This window comes from Nothobranchius furzeri, chromosome 8 (genome assembly GCF_043380555.1).
Source record: "Nothobranchius furzeri strain GRZ-AD chromosome 8, NfurGRZ-RIMD1, whole genome shotgun sequence".
Classification (NCBI taxonomy): Eukaryota; Metazoa; Chordata; class Actinopteri; order Cyprinodontiformes; family Nothobranchiidae; genus Nothobranchius; species Nothobranchius furzeri.
Window position 1 is genome coordinate 72,370,404 of NC_091748.1, and position 26,529 is coordinate 72,396,932.

General features: G+C 41.5%; 1 protein-coding gene across 4 annotated transcripts in view; it reads right to left on the reverse strand.

Annotated features, from left to right (window-relative positions):
- The window catches only part of atp11b (ATPase phospholipid transporting 11B), an 82,882-nt gene that overhangs the window by 22,031 nt on the left and 34,322 nt on the right, over positions 1–26,529 (reverse strand). For 3 of the 4 annotated variants that reach the window (XR_011521424.1, XM_015971066.3, XM_054752065.2), the window contains exons 6-27: positions 26,231–26,359; positions 25,688–25,791; positions 24,309–24,356; positions 21,457–21,521; positions 20,938–21,019; positions 20,701–20,851; positions 18,458–18,655; positions 18,177–18,335; positions 16,192–16,376; positions 13,844–13,912; positions 13,593–13,666; positions 13,337–13,440; positions 10,803–10,984; positions 8,676–8,879; positions 8,416–8,569; positions 6,648–6,750; positions 5,148–5,293; positions 5,002–5,061; positions 4,013–4,140; positions 3,664–3,802; positions 3,233–3,256; positions 801–866 (exon numbers count right to left, since the gene is read on the reverse strand). Coding sequence is in view for 3 of the 4 variants with exons in the window: in XM_015971066.3 (XP_015826552.3) it covers positions 801–866; positions 3,233–3,256; positions 3,664–3,802; positions 4,013–4,140; positions 5,002–5,061; positions 5,148–5,293; positions 6,648–6,750; positions 8,416–8,569; positions 8,676–8,879; positions 10,803–10,984; positions 13,337–13,440; positions 13,593–13,666; positions 13,844–13,912; positions 16,192–16,376; positions 18,177–18,335; positions 18,458–18,655; positions 20,701–20,851; positions 20,938–21,019; positions 21,457–21,521; positions 24,309–24,356; positions 25,688–25,791; positions 26,231–26,359 (2,574 nt within the window). In the remaining variant the exon portion in view is untranslated. The remainder of the gene's footprint in view (positions 1–800; positions 867–3,232; positions 3,257–3,663; positions 3,803–4,012; positions 4,141–5,001; positions 5,062–5,147; positions 5,294–6,647; positions 6,751–8,415; positions 8,570–8,675; positions 8,880–10,802; positions 10,985–13,336; positions 13,441–13,592; positions 13,667–13,843; positions 13,913–16,191; positions 16,377–18,176; positions 18,336–18,457; positions 18,656–20,700; positions 20,852–20,937; positions 21,020–21,456; positions 21,522–24,308; positions 24,357–25,687; positions 25,792–26,230; positions 26,360–26,529) is intronic. The other variant, XM_015971067.3, reaches the window with a different exon arrangement.

Consider the following 26,529-nt stretch of genomic DNA (forward strand, 5'->3'; position numbering starts at 1 on the left):
GCCCACTGACATCTTCATCCTCTCAACACACTGTATTTTACCCCGAGTGTAGAAACAAATTATACGGTGTGTGTCACGCTGAGATCTGCATTATATACCAGGATGCACATTTCGGTGTCCTTTATGCCGTTTCTTCTTGGAAACTAAATTTCCCATTTTTATTCATTTTTAGGTTACAATTATAGCCTACTGTACTACTGTTGTGCATTCACTCGTATTTTCCTACTATCTAAGTGTATGTGATGCCCTAAAGAGTCTTTTCTATTCTATTCTGTGCAGCTGAACATGTTCCTAATGCTGACAGCAGCAGATGCTACATGGTAGCTTAAACAAAACACCGTTAGGAATCATCTAAAATCACTGTTCTGTTCATGACCGAAGACTAATCAACTTTCCTCATTTGTGCTAAAAAACAACTTGTAAGTAACTGATAAATACTTTAAATTAGGGATGCACCGATACAATACTGGTATCGGTAAAAGTTAACAGATACCAGGAACCGATACCAATGCAGTTGCTTGAAAATGGCTTCACTGTAACTTGTCATTTCTGTTCACCTAATATTTTAGTTTTTATCTACATCACAGTCTTTTCCTGTTGAAAGCAGAGAAGAAAATAAAACCTGTATTCCAAATCACTGCATTTTTTTGAGTGGTAGAAGTATTGGTATCGGTAATCGGTATCGGCGAGTACTCAGATCCAAGTATCGGTGTCGTATCGGTTTGGAAAATGTAGTATCGTTGCTTTCCTACTTTAAATGCAGAAATACAGCTGAGACTATAACTTTTATGGTTACTTACCTTCAACGTGACCGTGACTACCATAACGGTAAAGACGAGCGTTCCAAACGTCCAGTTCCCAAACATCTATGAAAACAGATCACTTTTATTACCAGGCCTTCGCGCTGAACATTATTAGCCGACAAGATCCTAGCATCCAGATATCAACAGCAGCGTTGTTTACGATGGTTGTTTACATGCACAAACATGGTTAGTGGTAGTACACATGATAAGATGATCAGCCTCTGCAAACATAACTAACAACGTGGGTTTACATCCCTTGTTTGGGTACAGATGGCCAAAAGATCGGGCAGTTAGTGTAACTTAAACATTATTTCTTAATGAAAGCCCACACGCTCAGATTAATGACACCATAGACAATGTGAGCAGGCTCAGGCTTTTGTTTGCACATGTGGAAGAGAGCAAACACTTCTACAAGCTAAAGGCTCCTACTAATGTGCCTGTGAGGCTTCTCACTTTGCAGGACAGCTAATTCTAACACAACTGGAGCGTGAATATTAAAGTGTAATAGCAAGTGGAGTGGGCTCTATCCAGTTAGCTGCATTACAGGACTTATGCTATAGACCATGGGTGGTGAATAAATCAGTAGCATACTAGGGCTGCACGATATTAGGAAAACCTACGATGTTCGACAGCAGTGATTAATATTGTGATGACGATATTACTTGCGATAAATAACAACTTAAAGGGACTTTACGGAGTTTTGAATTTTTATGCTCGTGATTGCCCCCTCAGGCCAAAAGCGTAACGGCAGCTTCAATAGTAGGCTCGTGCACAAGGCGCGCGTGGTGTACGTGCACACTCCTTAACGAAAATAACAGCTGAGACAGTCCTGTGTCATGTGTGTGAGTGTGTGTGTGTGTGTGGCCCGGAGGACAGAGGACAGGAGAACGCGCAGCTAATTAATTAAATAATTTGGTTCTGTACCTTTCTCTTCAGCACAGCCGACAAAGGTTTATGATGGGTCAGTTCTCCTGCATGCTCAGATCATTCCCTTCCCTTGCTTGAAAAATTGATCCAAAATGAAAGTTGAACCCACATCTTTTTTATCTGTGAATTCAATGCCGTTCGGCGAGTCTCAAATAAAAATTTGGGCATCTTACTGTAAAAAATATATACCATTAATGTAAAAAAGAAACTCTAAATAAACTATGTTCACACCCAGAATCAAACCCAGGTCTTCTGCATGAGAGTCCGACGTCCTACTAGGTAAGCTGAAGCGCCAGTGACGTCCTTTGTATCTGTAACATTTATGTCCTTGATGACAGCTGAAACAACGTTCAAAGAACGGTTTGGAGCGAAAATAGCTATTTTGTTGCTAATTTGCAGGAAATATCTAGAAGAAAGTAGTTATGGGTCCTCAGAAATGTAGCTAGGTTCATCACTAGGCGTTAGCAACAGCGACAAAGTGGCACTGCCTCTCTCTCTGCTGCTAAAGCTACGGATAGCAAATGCTACGGGCGATGCCTGAGCGTGAACGCGCATGAAGCAGCCTGCTCGACCCGAGCATCTCTCTTTTTCTGTGATTTTACAGAAAAACAGGCAATCACAGTAAAAATGCCAGGGCTCATTCTACAGGACCAGGGCATTGCAGGAGAATGTATGAAGAAGACATTTATTATTTCTATACATGTTTTGGCCGTCAAAATTCCATAATGCCCCTTTAACTCTGGATCAAAAATAGTCAAAAACAAAGAAATAAATAAATCATAAAAATGAGAAAAGCAAAAGATGTGAGGAAAGGGAAAAAGAAAATGAACAAGAAAAGGTAATCAGTGGATCCCGGGAAAAGCAGAATCAGCAGATGGAGCAGAATAAAGCTAACTCAGGTGTTTGCTAACCATCAAAATTAAGTACCGTCCACCTCGGGGGGCGGGACTCTAACCTATGAGAATCCAACCATTTGGCCAAATGGGTGAAGAGCTCTATTTGATTAGTTTAAAAAAAAATCATGCTTCACTTTGATTGAAAGAATGCGTTATGTGTAGCAAACATTTGAGCTGACCATTCATTGCAATTTTTATCTGTTTTTTGCGATATACATATCGCACATGCTGATATCGCGATAACAATATATTTGCGAGATATTGTGCAGCCCTATAGCAAACCCTGTCCGGTGTGACATAAGACCCCTACAACATTTATTTTCATGTTCAAATGGAAATAAATACCTTTGAGGGTTTTTGTAGATTTTACATTCAGTCTTTTTTTAAATCTCAAATCAGGGAATTAATAGACTTTACTTTCTATAGCCCACCTGCATCTCTGTTGCCTCAAAAATATATGAACACATCATCTTGCAAAGATATTTGACATTATTTACTCAAATAGCAACGTTAGCATTTTAGACAACAGAACATGTTGGTGAATCTTCCAGTCCTCCCATTAACCTCCCATGAAGACATGCATTCAACTGTAGAGCAGACTCTTACCAGCTGCCTGTTAGCTCGCAAGATCTGAAGACATGCACAGCGTGAAGGCAGAAGGAAAAAGGCATGATCAACCAAAGATGGGAGGAAAACGACAACTGAGGGAGAGTTAGAAAGGTGAGTGCATTCAGAAACAGCAGACTACAGGCAGAAAGAAAGAAAGATGGCAAGATATGTAGCAGGAAGAAAAATAAGAAGGAAAGTGAACTGTCTAGTAAAAAATGAGAAACAGACAGATCCCAAACAGCAATATCAGGGAAAAGGTTAGAAACACCAGCAGGTAAACAGATGCATTAATAGCATTACATTTCAACAAGCTCTGGACCGAATACCTACCATTTATGACTGAACTGACCTTTCTCTCAGCTGTAACATTTCTAAGAAATCGACCACACAAACTTCACGTACACAAACAATACAATCAAAACACACACCTGTCCATTCCCCATCAGCGTTGTGTCTTCTCCCATCAGTATGTAGGACCCAAAGAAGAAAACAAAGGCGTGACAGAAGCCCAACAGAGTCCAGTACAAGAAGGTCCGGAAAGACAGCAGAGAATTCCTGCTGATGTCTCTGTTGATGACACACAGTCCGACTTCACTTCCGAACTGAGTTCAAGTATAAATCATGCTTTAATGATTTAAAGGGGTCACCATATTTATGTAGTATGTTACAAAATAATCAGCATCTTTTGCTGAAAAGCAGACAAGATTCTTCCCTGGAAGCATTTGAAAACAACTGCTTCCAACTGACGAAGAAGATGAAGGTTACACACAGCTTTACCTGTACAGACCAGGTTTACTCTGGAGTACATGTGGGTGCACCAGCTGTTCAAACAGACTGTACACCAGGATGGGCAGCGAGGTGAAGCAGATGTTGTACAACGTCAGGTAAACACTGTCATACAGAGTCTGGATTGGACAGAGACCACATGTCAACAGCTAAATAGCAGCATCAAACTCATCCAACAAACAGGGTACCTGCAGGTTTAAGGGAGTCAAATTGAAGACTTTTTAAGACCTTTTTAAGGCCACTTTGACCAAATTTAAGCTATTTTTTAAAATTTAATTTAAGCTATAATTTCCGGCTATTGCCTGGAACCGGTGCTAACCAAGTCGCGAACGTGGGATTAGCATCCAGTTACCATTAAACTTGCACTTCCCCACGGCGCAAGCTCCCACTAGCTTAACCAGCTAATGTGCTCATCTAAAAATGGCCCCCTTTCACAACCAACTGAATGTGTACGGTTCCGCTTACGCCAATATCATACACAAAAAATGCTGAACACTAGAAATTCACGAAAATTTTATAGAAATAAAAGAATCGTGTTCATTGGGTCTTTGGTAATTTAAGACCTTTGGAAACTCTATTTAAGGATTCTTTGTAATCTTTATGGATTTTTAAGGCCTTAAATTTGGAAAAGCAAATTTAAGACTTCTTAAGACTTTTTAAGGACCTGCGGATACCCTGAGCAAAGCCTGAACATCAACAGGAAGAGACGTCAGAGTCAGACATGAAGCACCAGTAAAGTGATGGTTCCCTCCATCATACCTTACTGTTTATCCACGGAGTTTAATAAAACATAATTCCACAGATACATTCATCTTTTCACTCCAAAGAAAACATCTGAATGTGGCATTTAAAACTGTCAAACCAATTCATCTTTTTATGAACTGGAAACTAAATCCCTGTAAAGTGGCCTAAAGGCACGACTATGTAACACAGGAACAAAACAACAACACAAAGGGAAACAGAAATATAAAGAAACTTACTTGTTGCGAAAACAAACAGAAGAACTGGTATAAAAACTGTGGCGTGATAAAACACACATTCTAGAAAAGGGAGGGAGGAGAAAATAATTTACCAGCTCATGAGTGAAAAGACGTATATTATTTTAATAAATGGAGCCAGAATATACCTTGTAGAAAAAGTACTGTACAAGCGTAGCTATTCGAATGTAGTAGAAGTGACCGTGGACCAGCAGGAGTTTAGCCAGGAACTTAAACCTAGCTATTGCATAGTCACTGTTTCTCACGGCCTGACGACCCTCCTTCCCCATGATACCTGGACACACACACACACACACACGCACACACACACACACACACGCCTTTAAAACACATACAGTAGAGTAACGCCAGGATCACATCAGCTGCAAAGCGCCACGAAGCGGATCGCTCATGAATTTTGCGCGCTGCTCCTCTGTTCACATCAGGCCAGAATTTTCGACGAACGCTTCTGCTCACGCCTCATGTTTTCCAAACCCCCAGCCCCGAGCCCTTGCTGTGTGTGTGTGTAACCAAGCCCTGCTTGTTGATATCAGAAAGTGCGCTGATCCTGCTGCTGATATGTAGAACAGTTCCTTTCTAAGTGGTTAAGTAAATAGTGTTTGTGGTGGTGTACAATGCTACAGTATGTTTACCTTTGAATTAAAGTCATTTATTCGTATTTGCTCGGGATGTGAATCTCAGAGCAACTCACGATTTGATTCGATTCCGATTCTCGGGGTGCCGATTCGATTCAGAATTGATTCTTGATTTAAATCGATTCACAATCAATATTAACAAAGAGTGTCAGTTCCAGGATTAACTACTTTGTTGTGCAAGTTAGTTAAAGCTATGGGATTTTTTTTATTTTACTTTAAATTGGTCATGCTACAAAAAAGAGCTAATTTACAAGGTAAAATAAAGTGATTCTAAAACTAAAAAGAAACAATATTTTGACTAAAATGCAACATTTATTTTTGCTTACCTTGTAAAATATAACAAATCTTTAGTTACCTAACAGTAGCTTTGAAAGTAATACAGTCAAATACTTTTTAAGTATCTGTAGAAACAAGTTTAACATTTGAGTCCTCAACCTGTTTAAAAAAAGTGCCTCAGATTTCTTACAAAGGAAAATCTTTTCTCTCATTTATCAATAACTTCAAATAAACACATGAGTAATCCCGAGTACTGCAACTTCCTGGAGTTCCTGGAATCGAACCTTTGTGAATCGACTCTGAATCATTCTTAATAAGAATCCCGATTCAGACTTGAATCGATTTTTTTCAGCACCTCTAGTTTTTAAGTTTCTGGCTATGCTAATGGTGACTTTTGACAGACTTCTCTGAGCTCCGCAGCCATTACACTTTTCACCTCGCACACCCCCTAGCGGCAGCTCTCGCACCCCCAGGGGTGCGCGCACAACACTTAGGGAATCCCTGCATTAGAGGAATAGCTTTTGATGGTATGATGTCATTTTCTGTCATGTTTGAAAATGTTACTGTACAATAAGAATATTTTCATGAAACTTGATATAAGACAATCGCGGATTAAATAGAAATAGAAAATTCTGCTAGAATTTTGGCGATTCAGCCTCTTCCTAAAATCGACCAGCAGTATGCAGCTGTGTGTGTGTGTGCAGGGGATCCATTTACCTATGCCCACATGGGCTTCTTGTATCATGCCGACATCATTTGCTCCATCCCCAACGGCCAAGGTGATTGGCTTTTCTGGAGAGGTCTTCAAAAGTCGCACCACCTAAAAAGAGAAATGTGACATAATGTTTACATAAACTCCACAATGTGAAGACGCTGACACTTGTGGGAAGAGTGACCAAATCTTTGATAGGGATGTGTGTCCATCAGTGCGTTTACATGGCAACCGAACTATTGACTAGTGGGCTCAATACACGGGGGCGACAAACGACCGCGATCAGCGAAATTCGTCGCTATCGCTTTTATTACCTGACACACGGGAGACGACTCGCGGCAGCGGCAAAGCCGTCGATGCGTTCTGCTCCATGGCGAAATCGAATCTTCCATTGTTTTGATTGGCTGTGTCGGTTTGGAGGGAATTAAGGTTATTTAAGCGGTTCAGAGTTTAAAAAGCGGTAGATATGATGTTTCACAAGGTGCTGCTAGAGTTATGCAGCTCTGGCGCAAAAGGCGCAGGGCAAAGAGGTGCCGGTTGCAGCGGTGAAGGTGAACGGGACTATGGTCGTGGAGGCTGGTGTCTGCTTCCAGCCTGGCAGCAGGCCTGTGCCAGCAAGGCGCCGGCATATACTAATAATAGTCACCAACAATTTCCCATGCCGCGGCCTTTTTGTGAATATCTCTATACTTTTTGGTAGAAATATTGTAAAGTTCTGGGAAATCCGTCACAGCAAGTGTCAACTTCTCCTCCATGTTTGCTCGGAGATGTACGAAGCATCCTGTCCGCTCATTGGTCAGTGAATGAAACCTCTGTTGATTGGTCCTCGTCCGAGCGACAGCGGTGAAAAGTTGAAAATATTTCAACTTTCTGGGATCGCGTCGCTGGGTCGCCTGTGCACGACACGTGCGCAAGCGCAAAATTTCACACGAACGTTTTTCGCGTTTCGCTTAGTAGGAGGGAGACCCGCAATTATCGCTTTGCCGACCATGTCTCATTGAAAATGAATGGAGGAGGCGATGTCGCCTCCCGTGTGTCGAGCCCATAAGGCAGGGGTCCCCAATCCTGGTCCTGGGGGGCCGGTATCCTGCATGTTTTAGTTTGAACTCTGTTTCAACACACCTGACTTCAATCAGCAGCTAATTAACAGGCTTCTGCAGAGCCTGATGAGCTGCTGCACAGGTGTTTCAACCACTGAATCAAGTCTGTTGGAGCAGAAAAACCACAAGGCCTGCTGGATACCGGCCCTCCAGGACCAGGATCGAGGACCCCTGCCATAAGGCTTACATAGGCAGACGTTGGAATTTGAAGATGCATTTAAACACGTTAGTCTGACTGAAGCCAATCTGACTCTGAGCTGAAGAACCCAGCTAATGCATGTAGAAACTGACTTCTTCTGCATGGAAACAGCTCCGCCGAGCTCGTGCAGGTTGGACACTCGCCTACCGGAAGTGAGGAGACGGTGGAAGCGGTCATCCGATATCACATCATCTAAGAAACATACAGTATAGCCCAAATAAGCTGTGCTGCAGCGTTGTTGTCCATTCCTTCAGCCGTTGTGCATATCATGATTTAACTCCACCTGCTTCACTCCCACCAGTTTGTTTACCATTTATGTTGCTATAAGCTAAGTGGAAGAATACCGACACAAAAGGGTGAATGTCGGACAAGCAAACTAATGATTTACTGTTGTGTAGAGTGCTTAGGAGTCCTCTGACTAAGAAAGGTGTTATAAAAGTGCAGCTCGTTTATCTTCATCTTTTAGATCTTTACCTTGGCTTTCTGCAGTGGGGCCATGCGGCAGCACAGCACAGCTGAGCAGTTTTTACACACTTCCATGAAGAGCTTCTCGTGCTCCCTCAATGCCAAAGACAGACTGGCCCCGTCGACAACCAACCCATGTTGAATCACATGGTCGTCCTTTATCCTGAGAACAAATATTCAGGCTAATAGGAACAAAATAATTCCCAATTCCAAAAGCTATATCCTTGAAAATGTCGTCAGACAGACTTAGAAAAGATAATCCAACACACCTTCTGGCCAGTCTGCGGAGCTGCTCAGCACACTCGTTATCAGAGCGTTGCTGGAGGAGCTCCAAGATGTTCATGGTCCTGTGAAAGTGGCCACAGGACAAGCTGACACTAACCGCTGTCTCGTGTTTGTCCCCTGTCAACACCCACACTTTGATTCCCGCCAGTCGCAGAGCCTCAATGGTCTCCTGAACTTTGTCTTGAAGTCTGAGACAGAAGGTAACGTGTGAGGTGTAGCTCAGGGTGCGGTGACTTGTGCATGACAGCATAACACTGACACCACAGATAATCCAACTTCTGGCCACAGCTAGTGTTCCTATAGAGACCGAGCATGACCCTCCCCATCCGCCATGCATTTTACTCATATATGACTGAAAACAAAAGGAAATGCTCGTCTCGCTGTTCGTACCGGGGAAGAACTTTTGAATGTGACCAGGTGTGCCCACAAAGACGGAGCAGTGAAGAGTGAAGTAAGAATCAATTCAAAAATACTTTATTAATCCCAGAGGGAACTTGATTGCTGTAGTAGCTCAGAATAATAATAATAATCAAGTCATCAAAGAGTTATTGTATATTAAAAGGGCTGTTGGCAGGAAGGATCTCCAGTAGCGGTCAGTGTTGCAGCGAAACTGAAGAAGCCTCTGACTGAAGACACTCTTCCGTTGTCGGACAGTCTTGTGAAGAGAATGCTCAGGGTTGTCCATCATTTTCTTGATTCTCTGGAGAATCCTTCTTTGCATTATCTCCTCCAGTGGTTCCACAGTCGTCCCCAGAACAGAACCAGCCTTTTTTATTAGGCTGCTGAGCCTTTTCAGGTCCCTGCTTCTGATGCTGCTACCCCAACAGACGATGGCTGAAGAGATTACACTCTCAACAACAGACTTGTAGAAGATCTGCAGCATCTTGCTACAGACATTGAAGGACCTAAGCATCCTCAAGAAGTGCAGTCTGCTGTGTCCCTTCTTGTAAACAGCTTGGCTGTTCTTTCTCCAGTCCAGTCTGTTGTCCAGGTGAACTCCAAGGTATTTGTATTCCTCAACCACCTCCACTTCTTCTCCCATGATGGAAACAGTGTTTGACTCCACCTGGTTTCTTCTGAAGTCTAAAATCATCTCCTTTGTTTTGTTCACGTTCAAGGTCAAATGATTGTTTCCACACCATGCCACAAAGCGCTCCACCAGCTCTCTGTACTCAGCTTCCTGTCCATCTCTGATACACCCGACAACTGCAGAGTCATCTGAGTATTTCTGTAGATGACAGGTCTCTGATTTGTACCGGAAGTCTGAGGTGTACAGGGTGAAAAGGAATGGTGAGAGTACAGTCCCCTGTGGTGCTCCAATGTTACTGATCGCCTGGTTTGATGTGCAGTTCTTCAGCCTCACAAACTGAGGTCTGTTTGCCAGGTAGTCTTTAATCCAGGCGATGCAATCATGGTGTGAGAAGCCGGGGTTAATGTGAAGCACAAATGCAAACACACAGCAACATTTTTATCAGAGAGGCTTGGAGAGGTGACATCTTCAGGTGTCTTCTTCTCTTCCTGCTGCCTTTTTAGACAGCTTTAAAATAACCCGTCTTTTCTTTGAAGTCGGTTTACTTACAAAGAATAATACACATTTAGGACAATATAGTGTTAAATTTTAAATCCCTTTTCCATCATTTAACTGTTTGAGAATTAAAATAAGTGGCAGAATAATTAAAACTTCTAACAGAGTAGCTGTTTGGGAACATCAACACAGTTACAGCCATCCTTTTAAATTCTGCTAATTAGAGGTGAACCAAAAGTGCACCTGAGGCTGTTAGGAAAGAAATTGGTTTTAGAGGCTTGGTCGTAGGTCAGAAGAAAGATAAAAATATATTAGGGCGATAATTAAGGAAGACCAGATTAATTCACTTCTGTTAGTTTAACAGGGAAAAGTTAAGAGAGGCTAATTATTGATTTGAAGAACAGGCAACAAAACCAGTCATCACTGAAATACTTGTTTGACCACCTGACACGGATTACTATTAAAAAGCTCACTAAACAGTGGAGTAGCACGCAGCATGTTGTGTTTTTTGTTTCATTGAAGCAATCATTAAATAATCCACGAAGGAATAACAACTTTATTGTGAATTATTGTTAAAGAAGCATACTTGTCCTCCACGGCGGTTGCTCCCAGGAGCTGCAGATCTCTCTCGATGTGGCTGAAAGCTTCCTGCAGACGCTCCTCTCTCTGCTGCAGAGCAGTGCGCGCGGCGGTCAGGCGCTTGTCCACATCGATGTACTCCTCTGGAGAGAAGTGGCGACATGCAACCACGAGGGTCCGCATACCTTTCTGCAACGCACAGAGGATGGGTGCAAGAGTAAACAACAAAAGAAAATACATTCAATTGAAGGATAAAAGGAAACATGCAATAAAAACTTTAACCAAAAAAAGATTAAAATTAAAATACAAAAGCGCCAAAAACAATTTGATAAGATTTAGTTGGGGGATGGCAAGATTTGTAGTGGAGAAATGCAGAGGAATTACCACTGAACAAGCCTGAGAGGCTGCTGACCACAAATCAGTCCAGTTCAGAGCACCACCACGGTGCTGACATATGATGACATCATGTGTGCATGTGTCATATGATGTGTGTGACTGGGTTTAATGAGAAACACAGCTTCATCACTGCATCATTAGCTAATCACACTCTACACACACCAGCACCACCATTATTGCTCAAATCAAGCCAGAAACATGTCGCTTCAGCCTAAATGTTTTCTTCATCTTTTTAGACAAAACATGACTCAATGGTTAACTCGTTCACTGCCAATGACGACTAAAGTCATTTGCATTTTTTTTACTGCCCTCGAATGGTTTAAGTCATACCTTAATGGTCGGTGTTTTAGTGTTCATGTTGGAGACTGCTCTTCTCCCAATGTCCCACTTCCATGGGGAGTACCGCAGGGCTCCATCCTGGGTCCTCTCCTCTTTTCAATTTACATGCTACCACTTGGTAAGATTTTCGCAAGTCTCGGGGTTAACTACCACTTTTATGCAGATGATTGCCAGATCTAGCTTCAAATCAACCAACAGCACTCATTTTCTCTAATGTCAGAATGCCTCCCAGGTCAGATCCTGGCTTTCTCAAAACTGCCTACGATTAAATGACAGCAAGATGCCATACTTTGTAGCCCCACTAACATGAATGGTGCTTTAAATGTCTCAACTCTTCCACTTAATCTCAAATCATGTGCCACTAGCCTAGGTGTGAAACTGGACTCTGACCTTTCAATGTCTTCACAAGTCAGCGCTACAGTCAAGTCCTGCTTTTTCCAACTCCGCCGCATCACTCGTCTTAAGTCAATCCTCAAACGCCCGGATCTTGAGTCAGTCATTCATGCTTTCATTACTTCACGTCTGGATTACGCGAATTCTGTCCTGATTGGGATTAATGCTTCAGCCTTAAGCAAACTGCAGAAGGTACAAAATGCCACGGCCAGATTTTTAACTAACACCGACAGACGCATGCACATCAGTCCCATCCTCGCAGATTTACACTGGCTCCCAGTCAAATTTAGGATTAACTTCAAGGTCTTGTTATATGTTTACAAGGCTTTGTACTGCCCATCTCCATCCTATCTGACGGACCTGCTGACCCTGTATGTTCCCACCCATAGCCTTCGGTCAACAGATCATCTGCTGCTTGTTGTTCCGAAGGTTCGGTACAAATCACGGGGGGAGCATGCCTTCTCTTATGCAGCCCCAAAACTCTGGAACTCTGCCCTTCCGTGTGCGTCTGGCTCCCTCTGATAGCAGTTTCAAGTCGGCCCTGAAAACACACTCCTTTAGTATTGCCTTCCCTCCGTGACACTTTTCATGAAAATCTAGCACCGGATTTGATTTTTTAATTCCGTTTTTATGATTCAGTTGCACACTTTTGGCACCTCGCACCATCTGGTAGCTTATTTCGTTTTATTTGTGCCATTTCAAATGTTTTTATCATTCATCACATTATTTTATTTTATAGTGCTGCTAACTGTTCTCCTATTTTATTGTTTTTAGTAGGAATTTTTATCACTGACTATTTATGCATTGTTCTTATGTATTTTGCCTGTTCTTATTGTGTTTCTTGTTGAAGCATTTGGCTTTTTTATGTACAGCACTTTGGTTAGCGGCCAAACTTTCAGCGCCTTGGGCTTCCTGACAGGGTTGCGGAAGGCGCTTTATAAATAAAGCTTTGATTTGATGCCGTTTTGAAATGGTGCTTTATAAATAAATATGGTATGGTATGGTACTGTGTGGGCATCGGAACGAGCCCCCGCACCGTGAGAACAAACATCCCAGCTCTAAAGCCGATCTTCATCCTCGTACGTCATGTGATCAGGAAGCAGAAAATCCATGTGTTAGGAGATCGTTTTGGGCCGCTGCTGTAAAAAAAAAGTGAGGCGCAAACCGGAAAAGCTTCTGCCGATCACAATTCAACAATAGATTACGAAAGAACGGATAACGCTCGAAACGTGCGGATTCCTCTTGATGTAAGAGCCGAGTCTCCGCTTTGTTTTGGTGTCGACATTATCATAGCGCGCAACTTTCTTTGAGTTTTAAAAAAACAGTAAAAATGCTGAAAAACGCTGGCAGCAAAGGGCTTTTCTAATCAGGAAATGGCTGGCAGTGAATGAGTTAATATTCTGAATTTCTTACCAAAGCAAACTCATCCACATGAAGTCTCGTTTTCTCAATCTCACCACTACTGCTGAAAGGCAAGATGGCCGACTCAGCGCCCTTGGTGAACAGCAGTTTTCCTCCTTTAAAATATAGTAGTAACAAAATTACAAACATAAGTATTTTTATTTTCTTCAAGAGGATCTTTTTTTTTTAGATGCACAGTTGGAGGCTGAAGGCAGTTTATTTACAACAGAAACAAAAACATTTGTGTGGTAGAAGAAGACAACAGCACCTGAGGGAGTTTGCAGGATGACGCTCATTCTCCTGCGATTTGGATCAAACTCCAGCACATGGAGTAGTTTATACCTGGGAGACAGAAACGTGCATTACAATTCTTCTCTGGTGCAGAAACTATGCAACACATTTTTGAAAGACATAGTTTTGTAATCTGTACTAGATGCACTTCTTGCTAAAGTAAAGGAATAAGTTTGTAAGCAATCTAAAACTGTGTTTGAATTGCAACAGTTGCAAAAAGGAACATACTTTTCACATTTGCCAAATGTTTTGATTTCCATGGTCTCTCCATTTCTGCCTGTGAAAGCTACTCCAATCCTAAAATGAAAGGAAAATACCCTAAGAATTAATAGATGTTAAAGGACAATTGACAAATATTTTTTATTTATTTGCAGTGGTTTCTAGTAGGAGCAAACGCCTTGTAAGTTGTTCTTTAGGAAAAAGAAGTTCCAGTGTGCCTGTTTGAGGATGTAGAAGTCAGCCGGAAGAGATGGTGGCAACTATTTCCTGATATTTGGACATCTCTCCTCTGATTGGCCAACAGCGACATGATTCTACCACCGACTCTGTTCTGTAAAGTTGATGTTTTATCTACACAACTAACTCAAGCCTGGAGGAGTTCTGCTGTTTGGTGGAGTTGCTAATGCTAATGACTAGCTTCTACTAGTCGAGATGTTCTCTGCTGTTTCCTGGACGCTAAACCAACAACAGCCTTCCCCGTCGGAAGTCAAGATGGGTGAGTCCATGAATGTTAAGTGACAGCGTGATGTAGATCTGTCAGGATTTTTTTAACCGAATGTTTTTCCGTCAATTTTCTATCAGAAGCTAATGCAGGAGGGCGGTAGAAGTCTAGCGCTGAACGATTTTAGAAAAACACTGAATTGCGATTTCAGTTCATATCTCGATTTTCTTCAAATCAAGGTTCAACACAATATTTATAATATTTCCGCGACTTAAGAGGCAAACTAAAAGCCGCTTGAGAGGCTGAGTCGGGCCGGCGTGACGCGCTCTTTACAAACATCAGCTGCGATTCCAAAAACTTTATTAGAGTAACTCCAATTAACTCGAAACATAACATGCTCAAAATCAAACAGTACAATTATCACAGCGATCAACTGACGGTCAACAAAAATATGCGGCAACTTGCTCACCCACTCCTCCTTTTCCCATATTATCAGAGCAGGTGCTGGAGATGTTAAATCCCCACCCATGATCACCTGACCTGACAATGATCTCCGTTTACAACAAATAAACCCACCAAAAACACATCAAGAAACATGTATATGTCTCCTATATATATATATATATATATATATATATATAACATTTAGTCATACAATAAAAACATTTAAAGCCAACCCATTTTTTTCAACCAACCCAATAGTGAAGCAACTTGTGATTTTTATCAAGAGAAGCGCTTTCTGTAAAACATGTTGTTCTTCTTGTTCTACTGTAACAAGGAAAAGTGAAGGTAAAAGTAGCTTTCAAGTTTAAATATGAAAATATTCATAGTTTTCTGCATTACTAAGCTAAGCTGCCCGAATGTTTTTCTGTGCCGTCTGAACTCACTAAACACCTCTGACACATTTACATGCTTGTTTGAATTAGTGTGCCATCAGAAAAATTCAAACCATTTTCGTTTTCAGCTCGACTAGAGTGCTCCCTCCCTCTCTCACTCCCTCCCTCCCTCCCTCCCTCACTCACTCACTCATGGTGCTGAGAGTCGGCACTTGCTGCAAACGGTGACAGAATTATTATGGGCTTTAGCATCTCTACGTATTGAAAAAATAAAACGGGAAAAATAACCAAAATGTGCAGCAATGAACAACTGGTCTCGGCTCCAATAAACCCCCTCTCCCATGCTGGCTGTTGCCGTGGTAACACAGGGGCAAAACCCTAGATGTGTAAAAAGTTGACAAAACAGACCCTGGATCAGTAAGGAGCGCCCCCCCCCCCCCCCCACACACACACACACACACACAAAAAACACACAAAAAAAACACACGCAGCTTTGACGATCTTTTGACCGCTTTGTTTAAAATCGCAGACTCAGTCTAAAAAACGATTGATTGTCCAGCCCTTTAGAAGACTATTTTCATATTCATCCTGCATGACAAACATGACTGATCATCTTAAAAAAATGTAAAAATCCTTTCTGGGTGAGCCTACTCTTAATTTAGTAGAAGAAGAAATGAGCAATCTTTTATACAGCACCTCTCTCAAGATAAATATCACAAGGATTAGGGGCTTTCATGTTTTTGTCCTAGTTTATTATCTTATAATAATCGAAGGGAAATAGCAGAGATGAACACATAAAGTTCTATCTACTGTGCTGTACTTTAGTAAAAGTAAAGGCAGAGCTCTTCTCTTGAGTCTGAGTTAACAGAGAAACCTGTCACAGAGACAAATACATACTAGAGCGTAAACTGTTCTCATTTATAATTTAAAACTATAGAATATGAAGACTACATCATCAATGTATGCTCAACTCTTTTAGGGTATTTAAACAACTATTTTTCCTCAGGCACTTCCCAAAAAAGACCATCTGAAACTTAAAGGAAAACACAAAGTATTTAATGAAGCTAAAGCCAGGTCACCTCTTTGCTGCCTCTACTAAAGCCTTCTCGTCTGGTGAAGAGGCATAGTACTCCATGGAACTAGAGGAGAAACCATTGGCATGGGAGAAGGGATCCCCTCCAACCAAACAGTCAGCCTGATCATAGCTGATCTGAACAGTGTGGCACAACGACACCGCCTGGAGAAATAGTACTTCCTCACCCATCTGTAAAGGGAAACGAGACATCTACCATGTGTTATTGGGAATAAACAAGTTTGAGCTGCACAGCACCACGTGTTTACTTTTAGCTATTCGTAACAAAATATAGTTTAAAGAGCAAGTCACCCCCTACCAGATTCTTACTCAACTCCCACTTCCTGTTTGAAAAATGCAACTAATGCTGTTGCCTAGCAGACCGAGAGGGTGAAGCCGCTAATACACACACTCACGACACTGTGACGTCATAATGTACCATCTAACATCATAGTGTACCTCTTAGCCAATAGCGACGGCAGATTTAAATTCAAATGCAGTGCTGAGTTTTTACCTGACGACGGTGCAACACTGACAGTTTTAGGCAGAATATTAAAATTTGTAACTAAGATGCACTAAAGTGCCGAATTATTGACTTCACATGTCTGCAGCACGATCAGACACTCATTTATATGGTTTATCAGGAAAAAAAATGTTGATTTGGAGTGACTTACTCTTTAATTTTCCTGTGCTCAGCACTGTAGATTTAAACAAGCCCATTAGGTTAGTACACTTGGCCACTGATGTATATTACAGCAAATGAGTATTCACACTGTTGTGCCACAGCAGCACCAGACCTCTGACGAGGTTTAACACAACTGGACCAAAATCTGCTCCTTTCTAATTGCACAAGGAGGAAATTTTAAATCGAAAACAATCATAAGACCTTCTCATCTCATTTTGCAATTACTTTTGAAATGCATTTACTAAATTGGAATGAAGAATCTGGTGTGTTCTTGCAGTTTAGTTTCAAATTCCATCTTTCTGTTCTTTTTAAAACAGATCAGCCTGATGATGTTTGCAGCCGCAAACGAAGCGTTGCAGGTAATTAAACCTTTTCTGTGTTTTAAAAAGAACTGAAAGATGGAATTGGAATGAAGAATGTTTCAATATAAACAACAGCCTGATGTTAAAACTAGGGATGTGTATTGGTGAAATTCTGGCGATACGATACTTATCGCGATATATTGCGATACGTTCAGTCGGACGATATTAGCGATTTTTTTTAGACTAAAATTATTGTAGGAAAATTCAATAAATGGTCCAAACTGATACTTAACTCATTCACTGTCAATGACGACTAAAGTCGTCATTTGCATTTTTTTACTGTTTGAGCATCGGAACGAGCCCCCGCGCTGAGAGAACAAATATCTCAGCCTTGAAGCCGATCTTCATCCGCATACGTCACAGATCACATGATCAGGAAGCAGACCATCCATGTGTTTGGAGATCGTTTTGGGCCGTTCCTGTAAAAAAAGTGAGGCGCGAACCGGAAAAGCGTCTGCCGATCACAACTCGACAACGGATTATGAAAGAACGGATAACGCTCGAAACACACGGCTTCTTCCTGATGTAAGAGGTGAGTCTCCTCTTTGTTTAGGTTGTTTTGGCATCGACATCATGCTAGCGCGCAACGTTCTGTGACTCTTAAAAAAACAGTAAAAATGGTGAGAAACGCTGGCAGCGAAGGCCGTTAGCGATCAGGAAACGGCTGGCAGTGAATGAGTTAACATGATTAACATGAGGCATCTGAACCATAATAGAGGGATTTATATTTCAGTGGTGGAAACAAACTCCATTGCACACTGCTGCTGACTAGCGGACGGCATTTGATTTGCACCAAAAGAAAAGAAAATACACAAATGTTTGAGCGTAAATTCTTCCAAAAAAATCGATACACAGGTTTTGAACATCGATATAATATCGCAGGAAAAAATATCGCCATATATTGCTATATCGATATTTTCTTACATTACTAGTTAAAACTGTTACCAGGTGAGCTGTAGAACCATCTGGTGAATCTTCTGTCAGTCCCTCTGGTACCAATTTGCCGTTAACTTCCCGGTACTTGACTCCATTTATTGAGCACTCTTGGAACCGCATTTCATTTTCTGTTAGCGTACCGGTCTTGTCAGTAAACACGTACTCTACCTGAAAATTAAGCAAGCACGCACACAGATGAATCAAGGTCCACGGTTAAAGATCTCCAAGTTTTACGGTAAAAGGTTGGCGTGTTTTCAGTAATAATATATTTCTCTACCCTTTGTACATACCTGCCCCAACTCTTCATTCAGATCAGATGTGTTGACCTGAGCTTTCTGGTCACTTTCTTCGTGGTACAAGTCCAAGTCCCAGCCAATAAAAAACGAGCCCAGAAACTTCTGCATCTCCACGGTAACGTAGAGAGAGATGGGAATGATAAAGTTATAGAGGACCAGAAACGCCAAGAAGTCTGAGATGAACTTCAGGATCTGAAGAAATATAAAATAAAACATGGAGGGATGGACAAGAGAAGTAAAGCAACATTAATAAATACATGCATTTGAGAAAGAGACCAAAGATGTGTGTCAGTAAGTTTTGCAGCATGTGGCTTCAGCACTGATCCTCCTAAATCGAAGTAGGCAGGGTAATTCATTCCCATTAAGGACTTAATTACTTCACGTGACAGGAAAGGGGCGTGAGCAGATTTCCATCAACAGCACCGATCCACTCGACAGCATGATCCACTAAGAATTAACTCACAAACCAGAACGCGAATAAAATATCCATGAGGTGGTGGAGATTTGACTATGATATATAGAAATCCAGTAAGTTCTTCTGAGTATAAAAAAAATCATTCCGAGTTTTAGAGCTCATCACCCCCTGCAGCGAGGTTACCACTGGTCTAGCCCTGGTAGGTTAATTGTGTTCACATCTGGGTAATCTGACCACTAGGGTTGGGCATCGTTTGATTTTGAACAATTCCGATTCCAATTTCTCATTTCGATTCAGGTTCCTATCAATTCCCGATTGCGATTCTTTGAAGACATGACATGCTTTACATGAGCCAGCTAACCACAGGTCCTACTTGATGAAATAATCTTAACTTCAACATGAATTTTAATTCTATGAACAACAACATCGCCTTCATTTAGACAAAAACGTTTTGGAGAAAAAAACTCAGTTCGGGTGTTGCTTTCCATCCTAAGGGTCTATGCAGGGGGCGGGCGTATTACGTGAACGGACCCATCTGATTGGCCGCATATCAGAAGGGCTACATTTGATTGGTCAAATAATACCTCCGTGAAAAAAACAGAGCTGGTTTACAAAAACTTGATGTATGACACGGATGGAAATGTTTGAACCAAACATTTATCGCCGTTTTGGACGTGCTTTGCGATGGGCCTATCGCACGTCCTGTTATCCCGATGACGATAATTTTTCGATATATTGTGCAGCCCTAAAGCACACTGCATCCTACTCTCTCACCGAGACTGAACAGTCAGTCCTCTTGCTGGAGCAGCAGGTCCAAGCTTCAGTCAGAGATGTGTACACTCCTCTATATCCAGACTGATGGTGAATACGGAACCCGCCACTGGCTCAGTCTACCCACCAATCAGAGGCTCATTTTAGTAGGTAGGTGTTAACTTCAGCCAGCCAGTCGGTATGTGGTGGGTCGGCGGAGCACCAAGCTGACCGCCGGGGAGCGGGTCCATAAAACCGGTCAGTGGTCAGTAGGGTTGGTCATCGAGCATCGATTGGAACCGGTTCCAACTGTTCATTTTTCCCAGAATCTCTCAACGTTTTTATTTCGATTCCTAGAATGCCGACGGAAGAGGAATCCGCGGCTGATCTCCGTGAAAAATAAACGTGATCTGCAAATTGTGATCAACGCTTTTCAGAGCTGATCCCAGCAGCTGTCTGTCTGCAGCACCGAGTCCCCCCTCCCCCCACCCAGCGCGCAGCGGCCAAATATAAACAAACGTGTCTGCCAAACCTTTACTCCGTAATCTAACTTTAACTCCTGCAGCGTAGAGGAAACGTGTTAAATACGTCAACACAGTGGATTTAATAGAAGCTTTAAAGAACAAACTCTGGACGGCGTGAGGTGAGTTTGTCTCACTGCAGAAATAAAAACACACGGAGCATCAGAAGGCTGAACAATAACCTGTAGAATAATTAAAGTCATATAGATCCTGGTCGATGAGACCGATTATTGCTGGCAGGAAAGCTGGCGAGCCAACAGACTGGACCTGTGATATCCTGTCAAATCTAAAAACACTAAAACCTCTCCAGCAGCTTTTATGTTTAAATTTGGTCACACAACTCTCTTCTTACCTCCTTTTTAAATTAGATTTAACTAGAAATATACAGTTTGGAAAATGTTACCATTTGGTTACAAAGGAAAAGTGGGAGAATAAACATGAAACAAATGAGATGTTAAAAGCTACAGATTCTATTTGTGAATCTGAGCATCTTAAAGCAAAAACAAACATTTTTTTCCCAGTAGAAAAGAAAAAAAACATGGCAGACTAACCGAACTGCTGTTTTTCTCTTGCTCGGTCTTTTGGTTGTAGAAAGGTTCATCCCATTTGTCTTCAGCCTGCCAGGCGTACTTCAGAATAGTGCTGAGCACAGCCTCGGACAACAAGATCCCCAGGTAGATGAGGAGGAAGGTGTTCATGGACCTGAACGGGAAAATCATTTTAAAATGTTAAACTTTCATTAGGCCTCTCCTGGAAAAGCATCACTTTGAATACATCAAACTATTTACTTCTCTACTGCGGAGCGCTTCTGGGACTTGCACTTGTAGTTGAGCGCCATCTTGGATTCCATTCCGGTGTAAACGGCCACACCTGCATCAGTAGAGGTTGTTTAGTTAATACATCAGGATTGTGGCTCGCCTGTTCTTACTCCGAGACAGAAGAATAAAAAAGATATTTTACATATAAAACTGCACACGGGCCACACTTCTTTTGTTTTCTAATCTGTTAAATTAGTTTTAAAAGTCAGACCAGACCCTGTCCTTGTTAAAATAATCAGATTTCAGCACCATGACACCGAGTGAGCCGTAGCCACAGAGAATGATTTTATTGTGTTACAGCTCTGATTTGATTATTTCAACCACCCTTAGGTGATGTCCGTTCCACCAGACAGCAGCTCTCTAATCTTCTCTGCTGTTTAACATGGAAACTTCCAGCGTTAAATCAATTAAAATTTCTAGACACGTCGTTCTGAGATGGAAATCTGGGTTTGGTCAAAGCCTTTCTTCTTCAAGCTGTTCATTACTCACCAAAAATCTCTTTGGTATTTTTCAGCCTGGCGCCTCGCAGCAGCAAGTTCTCTGGCCCCAGAGGCCTGATAGTAAAGTAAAAAATAAAAGCCAAAATATCAACGCACGTTTTCAAAGTGTGAAGATGATGATAATAATTAGGGCTGCACGATATATCGCAAATACATAGTTATCGCGATATCAGCATGCGCAAAATGTATATCGCAAGAACAGATAAAAATTGCAATGAATGGTCAGCTCAAATGTTTGCTACACATAACGCATTCTATCAAACGGAAGCATTATGATTTTTTAACAAATCAAATGGAGCTCTTCACCCATTTGGGTGGGTTCTCATAGGTTAGAGTCCCGCTCCCGAGGCGAACGGCACTTAATTTTAATGGTTAGCAAACACCTGAGTTAGCTTAGCTCTGCTCCATCTGCTGATTCTGCTTTTCTCAGGATCCACTGATCGCCTTTTCTTGTTCATTTTTTTTCCCATTTCCTCACATATTTTGCTTTTCTCATTTTTATGATTTTGTTGTCATTTTTCAATGTCTTTGTTTTTGATTATTTTTGTTCTTAAGCCACGTTTTTATATATTTTAATCTATCATCTGTTTATGAAATTTTATCATTTTATGACTATTTTTTCTGATTTTAATCTATTTCTGTTATGAGATCATTATGATTTTACGACTTGTTTTTGTCATGATCCTAATCCTGCCGTGACCTGTTGCCTGAGCAACCATAGCCCGCACCTCATCAGCTCCATTCATTCCACTTGTTCCTCTCATCAGCTCCCTCTGCTACATATATTCTGCTATCAGTCTCCTGATTTCACGGTTAGCAGAGTCTGTTGGGATTCGAGGAGTTGCTTTGGACTGGTTTAAGTCCTATTTGGCTGAGAGGTCGTTTTGTGTGTCATTAGGTGGCTTCACGTCATCTCCCTCACCTCTAGTTTGCGGGGTTCCACAAGGATCGGTACTGGGTCCATTATTGTTCTCTCTGTATTTGCTACCTCTGGGTTCTATTTTTACAAAACATGGATGTTCTTTTCATCTATATGCAGACGACACCCAGGTTTATATTCCCATTAAACATGGCCTACCCAATTCTTTGGATCCTCTTCTAAACTGCCTAGATGAGGTTAAAACCTGGATGTCTGCAAATTTTTTACATTTTAATAGTGACAAGACTGAGGTCATGCTTTTTAGTCCTAGTGTGTCCAGTGGGCCATGTTCTGCTGACCTTGGTCCACTAGCCCTTTTCTTGAAACCTGTAGCGACCAGTCTGGGAGTCCGGCTTGACAGTGATCTGCTTCTGGAAAAGCAAATCAGTGCCGTCACCAAAGCCAGTTTTTTTTCAGTTAAGGAGGATTGCCAAGGTTAAGCGTCTGCTCTCAAGTCATGACTTTGAGACGGTGATTCACGCGTTTATTACATCACGTCTAGACTATTGCAACGCACTGTACCTTGGTCTTCCTCAGTCTCACCTGTCCCGTCTTCAAATGGTGCAAAATGCAGCAGCACGCCTATTGACGGGTTTGAGAAAGAGGGAGCACATCACCCCAATTTTAGCTTCGCTGCACTGGCTGCCTGTGGTTTATAGGGTCCAGTACAAGGTTCTTTTATTGGCTTTTAGAGCTGTACACGGCCTTGCTCCGCAGTATCTGTGTGAGCTTTTAGTAACTTTCTCCCCGTCTCGGTCACTGAGGTCAGCCGACCAGTTTCTCCTGGAGGTGCCGAGAACAAAGAGAAAGCTCAGGGGTGATAGAGCTTTCTCAGTAGCAGCTCCAAGGTTGTGGAATGCACTCCCGATTCAGATTAGGATGGTTTCATCACTGTCGGGTTTTAAATCACTCTTAAAGACTCATCTGTTCTCAGTTGCTTTTAATTCAGTTTGAGAATGCATCTGTTTTTAGTAGCTTTTATGTCAGTTTGATATGTTTGTTTTATCATGATTTTACCTTGTGATGAATCTTTTTATCTTGTTTTTAGAATTTTTGAGGAAATTCTGTTCGTTTTGTCTTGTTAAGCACTTTGGTCAGCTTTTATGCTGTTATAAAGTGCTATATAAATAAAGTTGACTTGACTTGACTTGCTATATATTCACCAGCCAGCCACCAGTTCATCGCCAGATTATTGAACGCCCTGCTAGTAAAATCTCCAGCCTTTTACTCACCTTGTCTTCGAAGATCCCGAACCCTGCTCCGTCTCCCGACCTCGCCTCTTGGATTACCCTGTCTGCTCCGCCGCATCTCTGATCCTCTGGCTCCGATCCTGCTCCGTCCCCGACATTCGCCTTTTGGATTTCCCCATCGGACTATTCCCGCCTCAGACCTCCTGTATCCTGACCTAGCCTTTGCCTCTCCCCTTTTAATAAACATTCTTAAACTTGTCATTCTGTGTTGGGTGTTTTTACGGGTCCGCCAGTAGCTCGTGACAGTTTTATTTTGTTTTGATCTACGTGAAGCACTTTGTGATGCTATGTCTGTGATAAGTGCTACAGAAATAAAATTTACTTACTACTTACTATATCGGAAGTAATATCGTCATCGCAATATTAATCACCGTTATCGGATATCGCAGGTTTTCCTAATATCGTGCAGCCCTAATAATAATAATAACAACAACAACAACAATAATAATAATTTAGTCATACAGCAAGCCAACAATCAGCTGTCAGGAATGTGTGAGATTATTCTCACTGGCTTGTCAGTAGTAGGTTAATGCATAAGAAGGGAGTGAAAATCGGATAAAGATCAGCTCAGCATTACCCAACAAAAGCTGTTTCATTAGGATGAATATTGGCAGCTGTTTAATGTTACAACGTAAATATTACATTTGGGTTTTGGGATTATTTCGACTGTACCTGACTATCTCTTCGCCGTGCTGAGTCACAGTGATGCGTCCAACAAATCTGGAAGACACCGGAGACATTTTACCACCAAGAACTGGAGCAACTTACGTAAACAGTGGTGATCGGTGAAGGCTTGAACATAATAACCTCATTAATAAGCCTTTCTTATAGCTAAACAAAATTTGCAGTTATGATGCCCTGAAGAAGGTCGCACGCGACCGAAACGCATCGGCTTATACTAAAATAAATAATTTTTCAGAGTGCCTCAGATCATGACTTCAATATATATATTAGAAATACTTTAGCTACTTAAAATAATCTGACTTTGTGCAGAACTTTAAATTAAACTGAGTGCAGTAAACTAAAAGACCTGTTCTGATTTTCTGCTTGGTTACACATTTAAATATTTAATGTTAAATTCATTTACACAAGTACATAGGAGCTAATTAAAAAAATATTCAATCAGAATCATCAAAATGAAATGTTTTTAGGAGATTTAGGCTAATTAAGAGAGATTATTAGATGCTGTAGAAGTTAAACCAGAAAGGTGACAACAGATTTCTCAAGAGGAAAATTAGAGCAAAGTTTAAATTTAACAGACTGATTATTGATTGATGAAACAAGAATGCTGACTAAATCTGAGCTATTTTACTCGGTGGGAATATTATCGTTCATGTTTAGGTTTAGGACCAAGATTGCCTTTTCACGAATAACAGAATATAGACCTTGGAATCATTCATCAAAGCTTTTTACGTGTTATTTTTTTAAATACAGGTATTCAGATAAATGTGAACTATCTAAATACAGTAAAATGCTTTAAATGTGTAAACAGAGAACAGAAGGAAATGGATGTTTTATGGCGTCTCCAGCCAATTTCTTCAACTAGCAAGAAAAAGCCTAAATAAAGCCCATCTGACCGGGATGTACTGACTCGGACTTGGACACATACAGCTTACCTTGAAACCGTGAGGGCTGCAGCCAAGTTCTGAAAACAACTATTGTGAAAGTACAGCAAGAGACAGCAACCTTATGAGGGGTAGGGGAGAAAACTGCCACAGGCAGACTGCTTACTCGACCCTAAAGCTGCCAGCTAAGTGACAGGAGGACGAAGTGAGGCTGCTGCTGGTGTAATAAAACCACCTAGCTTCATCCATTTCATCCATATCTGGCAGGACACTTAAATCAGGCTTTTAATTTATTATTTTCTTCATTTTAAGTAAAACATGTTGACTGTATGTTTATTATAGCATTTGTTATTTTGGGTCTAATACATGCAACAATTATACAATGAAAAAATTAAATTGAACAAACATCTAAAGTGTAAGAATCGATGGCGTGGATGTGGGACTGGGATTTTCATGCACATATTCTGAAGGCTTGGGTTAGATTACCTGTACAGGTCAGCTTCTGGCTGATGGCACTCTACTACAGCCTGTAGAGCCTCCAGTTGGGACACCGACTGACACACGGATGTCTCTGGTACAGAGAAATGCGTCTACAAGCAAAAACACAATTGCTACTTCAGAGTAGGACTCCTCTCAGCTAAGGAGTGATGTCATTTATAAATCCATGCTTAACAACTAAAACAAATGTTCTTTGCTGTATTTGTAAACAAGCTGTTTTGTTAACATGTGATCGCTCTGGTAAAGATCAAAGGTGGAAGAACGTCAGCATATGTTTACGTGAGAGAAGGTCAAACCATTAAATCAACATCTTACAGAAGTTTGAGAAAAGAAAACATTTCCATATCATTTCAGACCAAATCTGACTGACCGACAGTTCTTCTGCACTTTTTCACTCATTTCAAAAACAGCAGACCTTTAATTTGATCCTACTGGATTATACTGGCTCTACTTCATTTGGAACCGAACTGCAGGCAGTGCATGCCCACGTACAAACCGTGTACTTGTGAGGTTACTCTTCTACAAACAAACCTTAAGGTTGGTCTCGCCATCGAGGCTGGCTGTGGTGATGTGGCAAGTACCATCGACACGATCTGATGACAACAACGCCAGATCAGCTGGAAAGGTCTCATCTTTAGCTACACGAACAATGTCCCCCACCTGGAACAACACCCAAACATTATGAGGATTTTTCTTGGTGTCGGTCTTAAATAGGGTTGGGCATCGCGCAATGCATGGAACCGGGGTCATCGGCTTGAACACTGCTGCTAACCATTTAAACATTCTCCCTCTCCTGATAACAACAATTGACTTTCTTTGACAGTGAATGT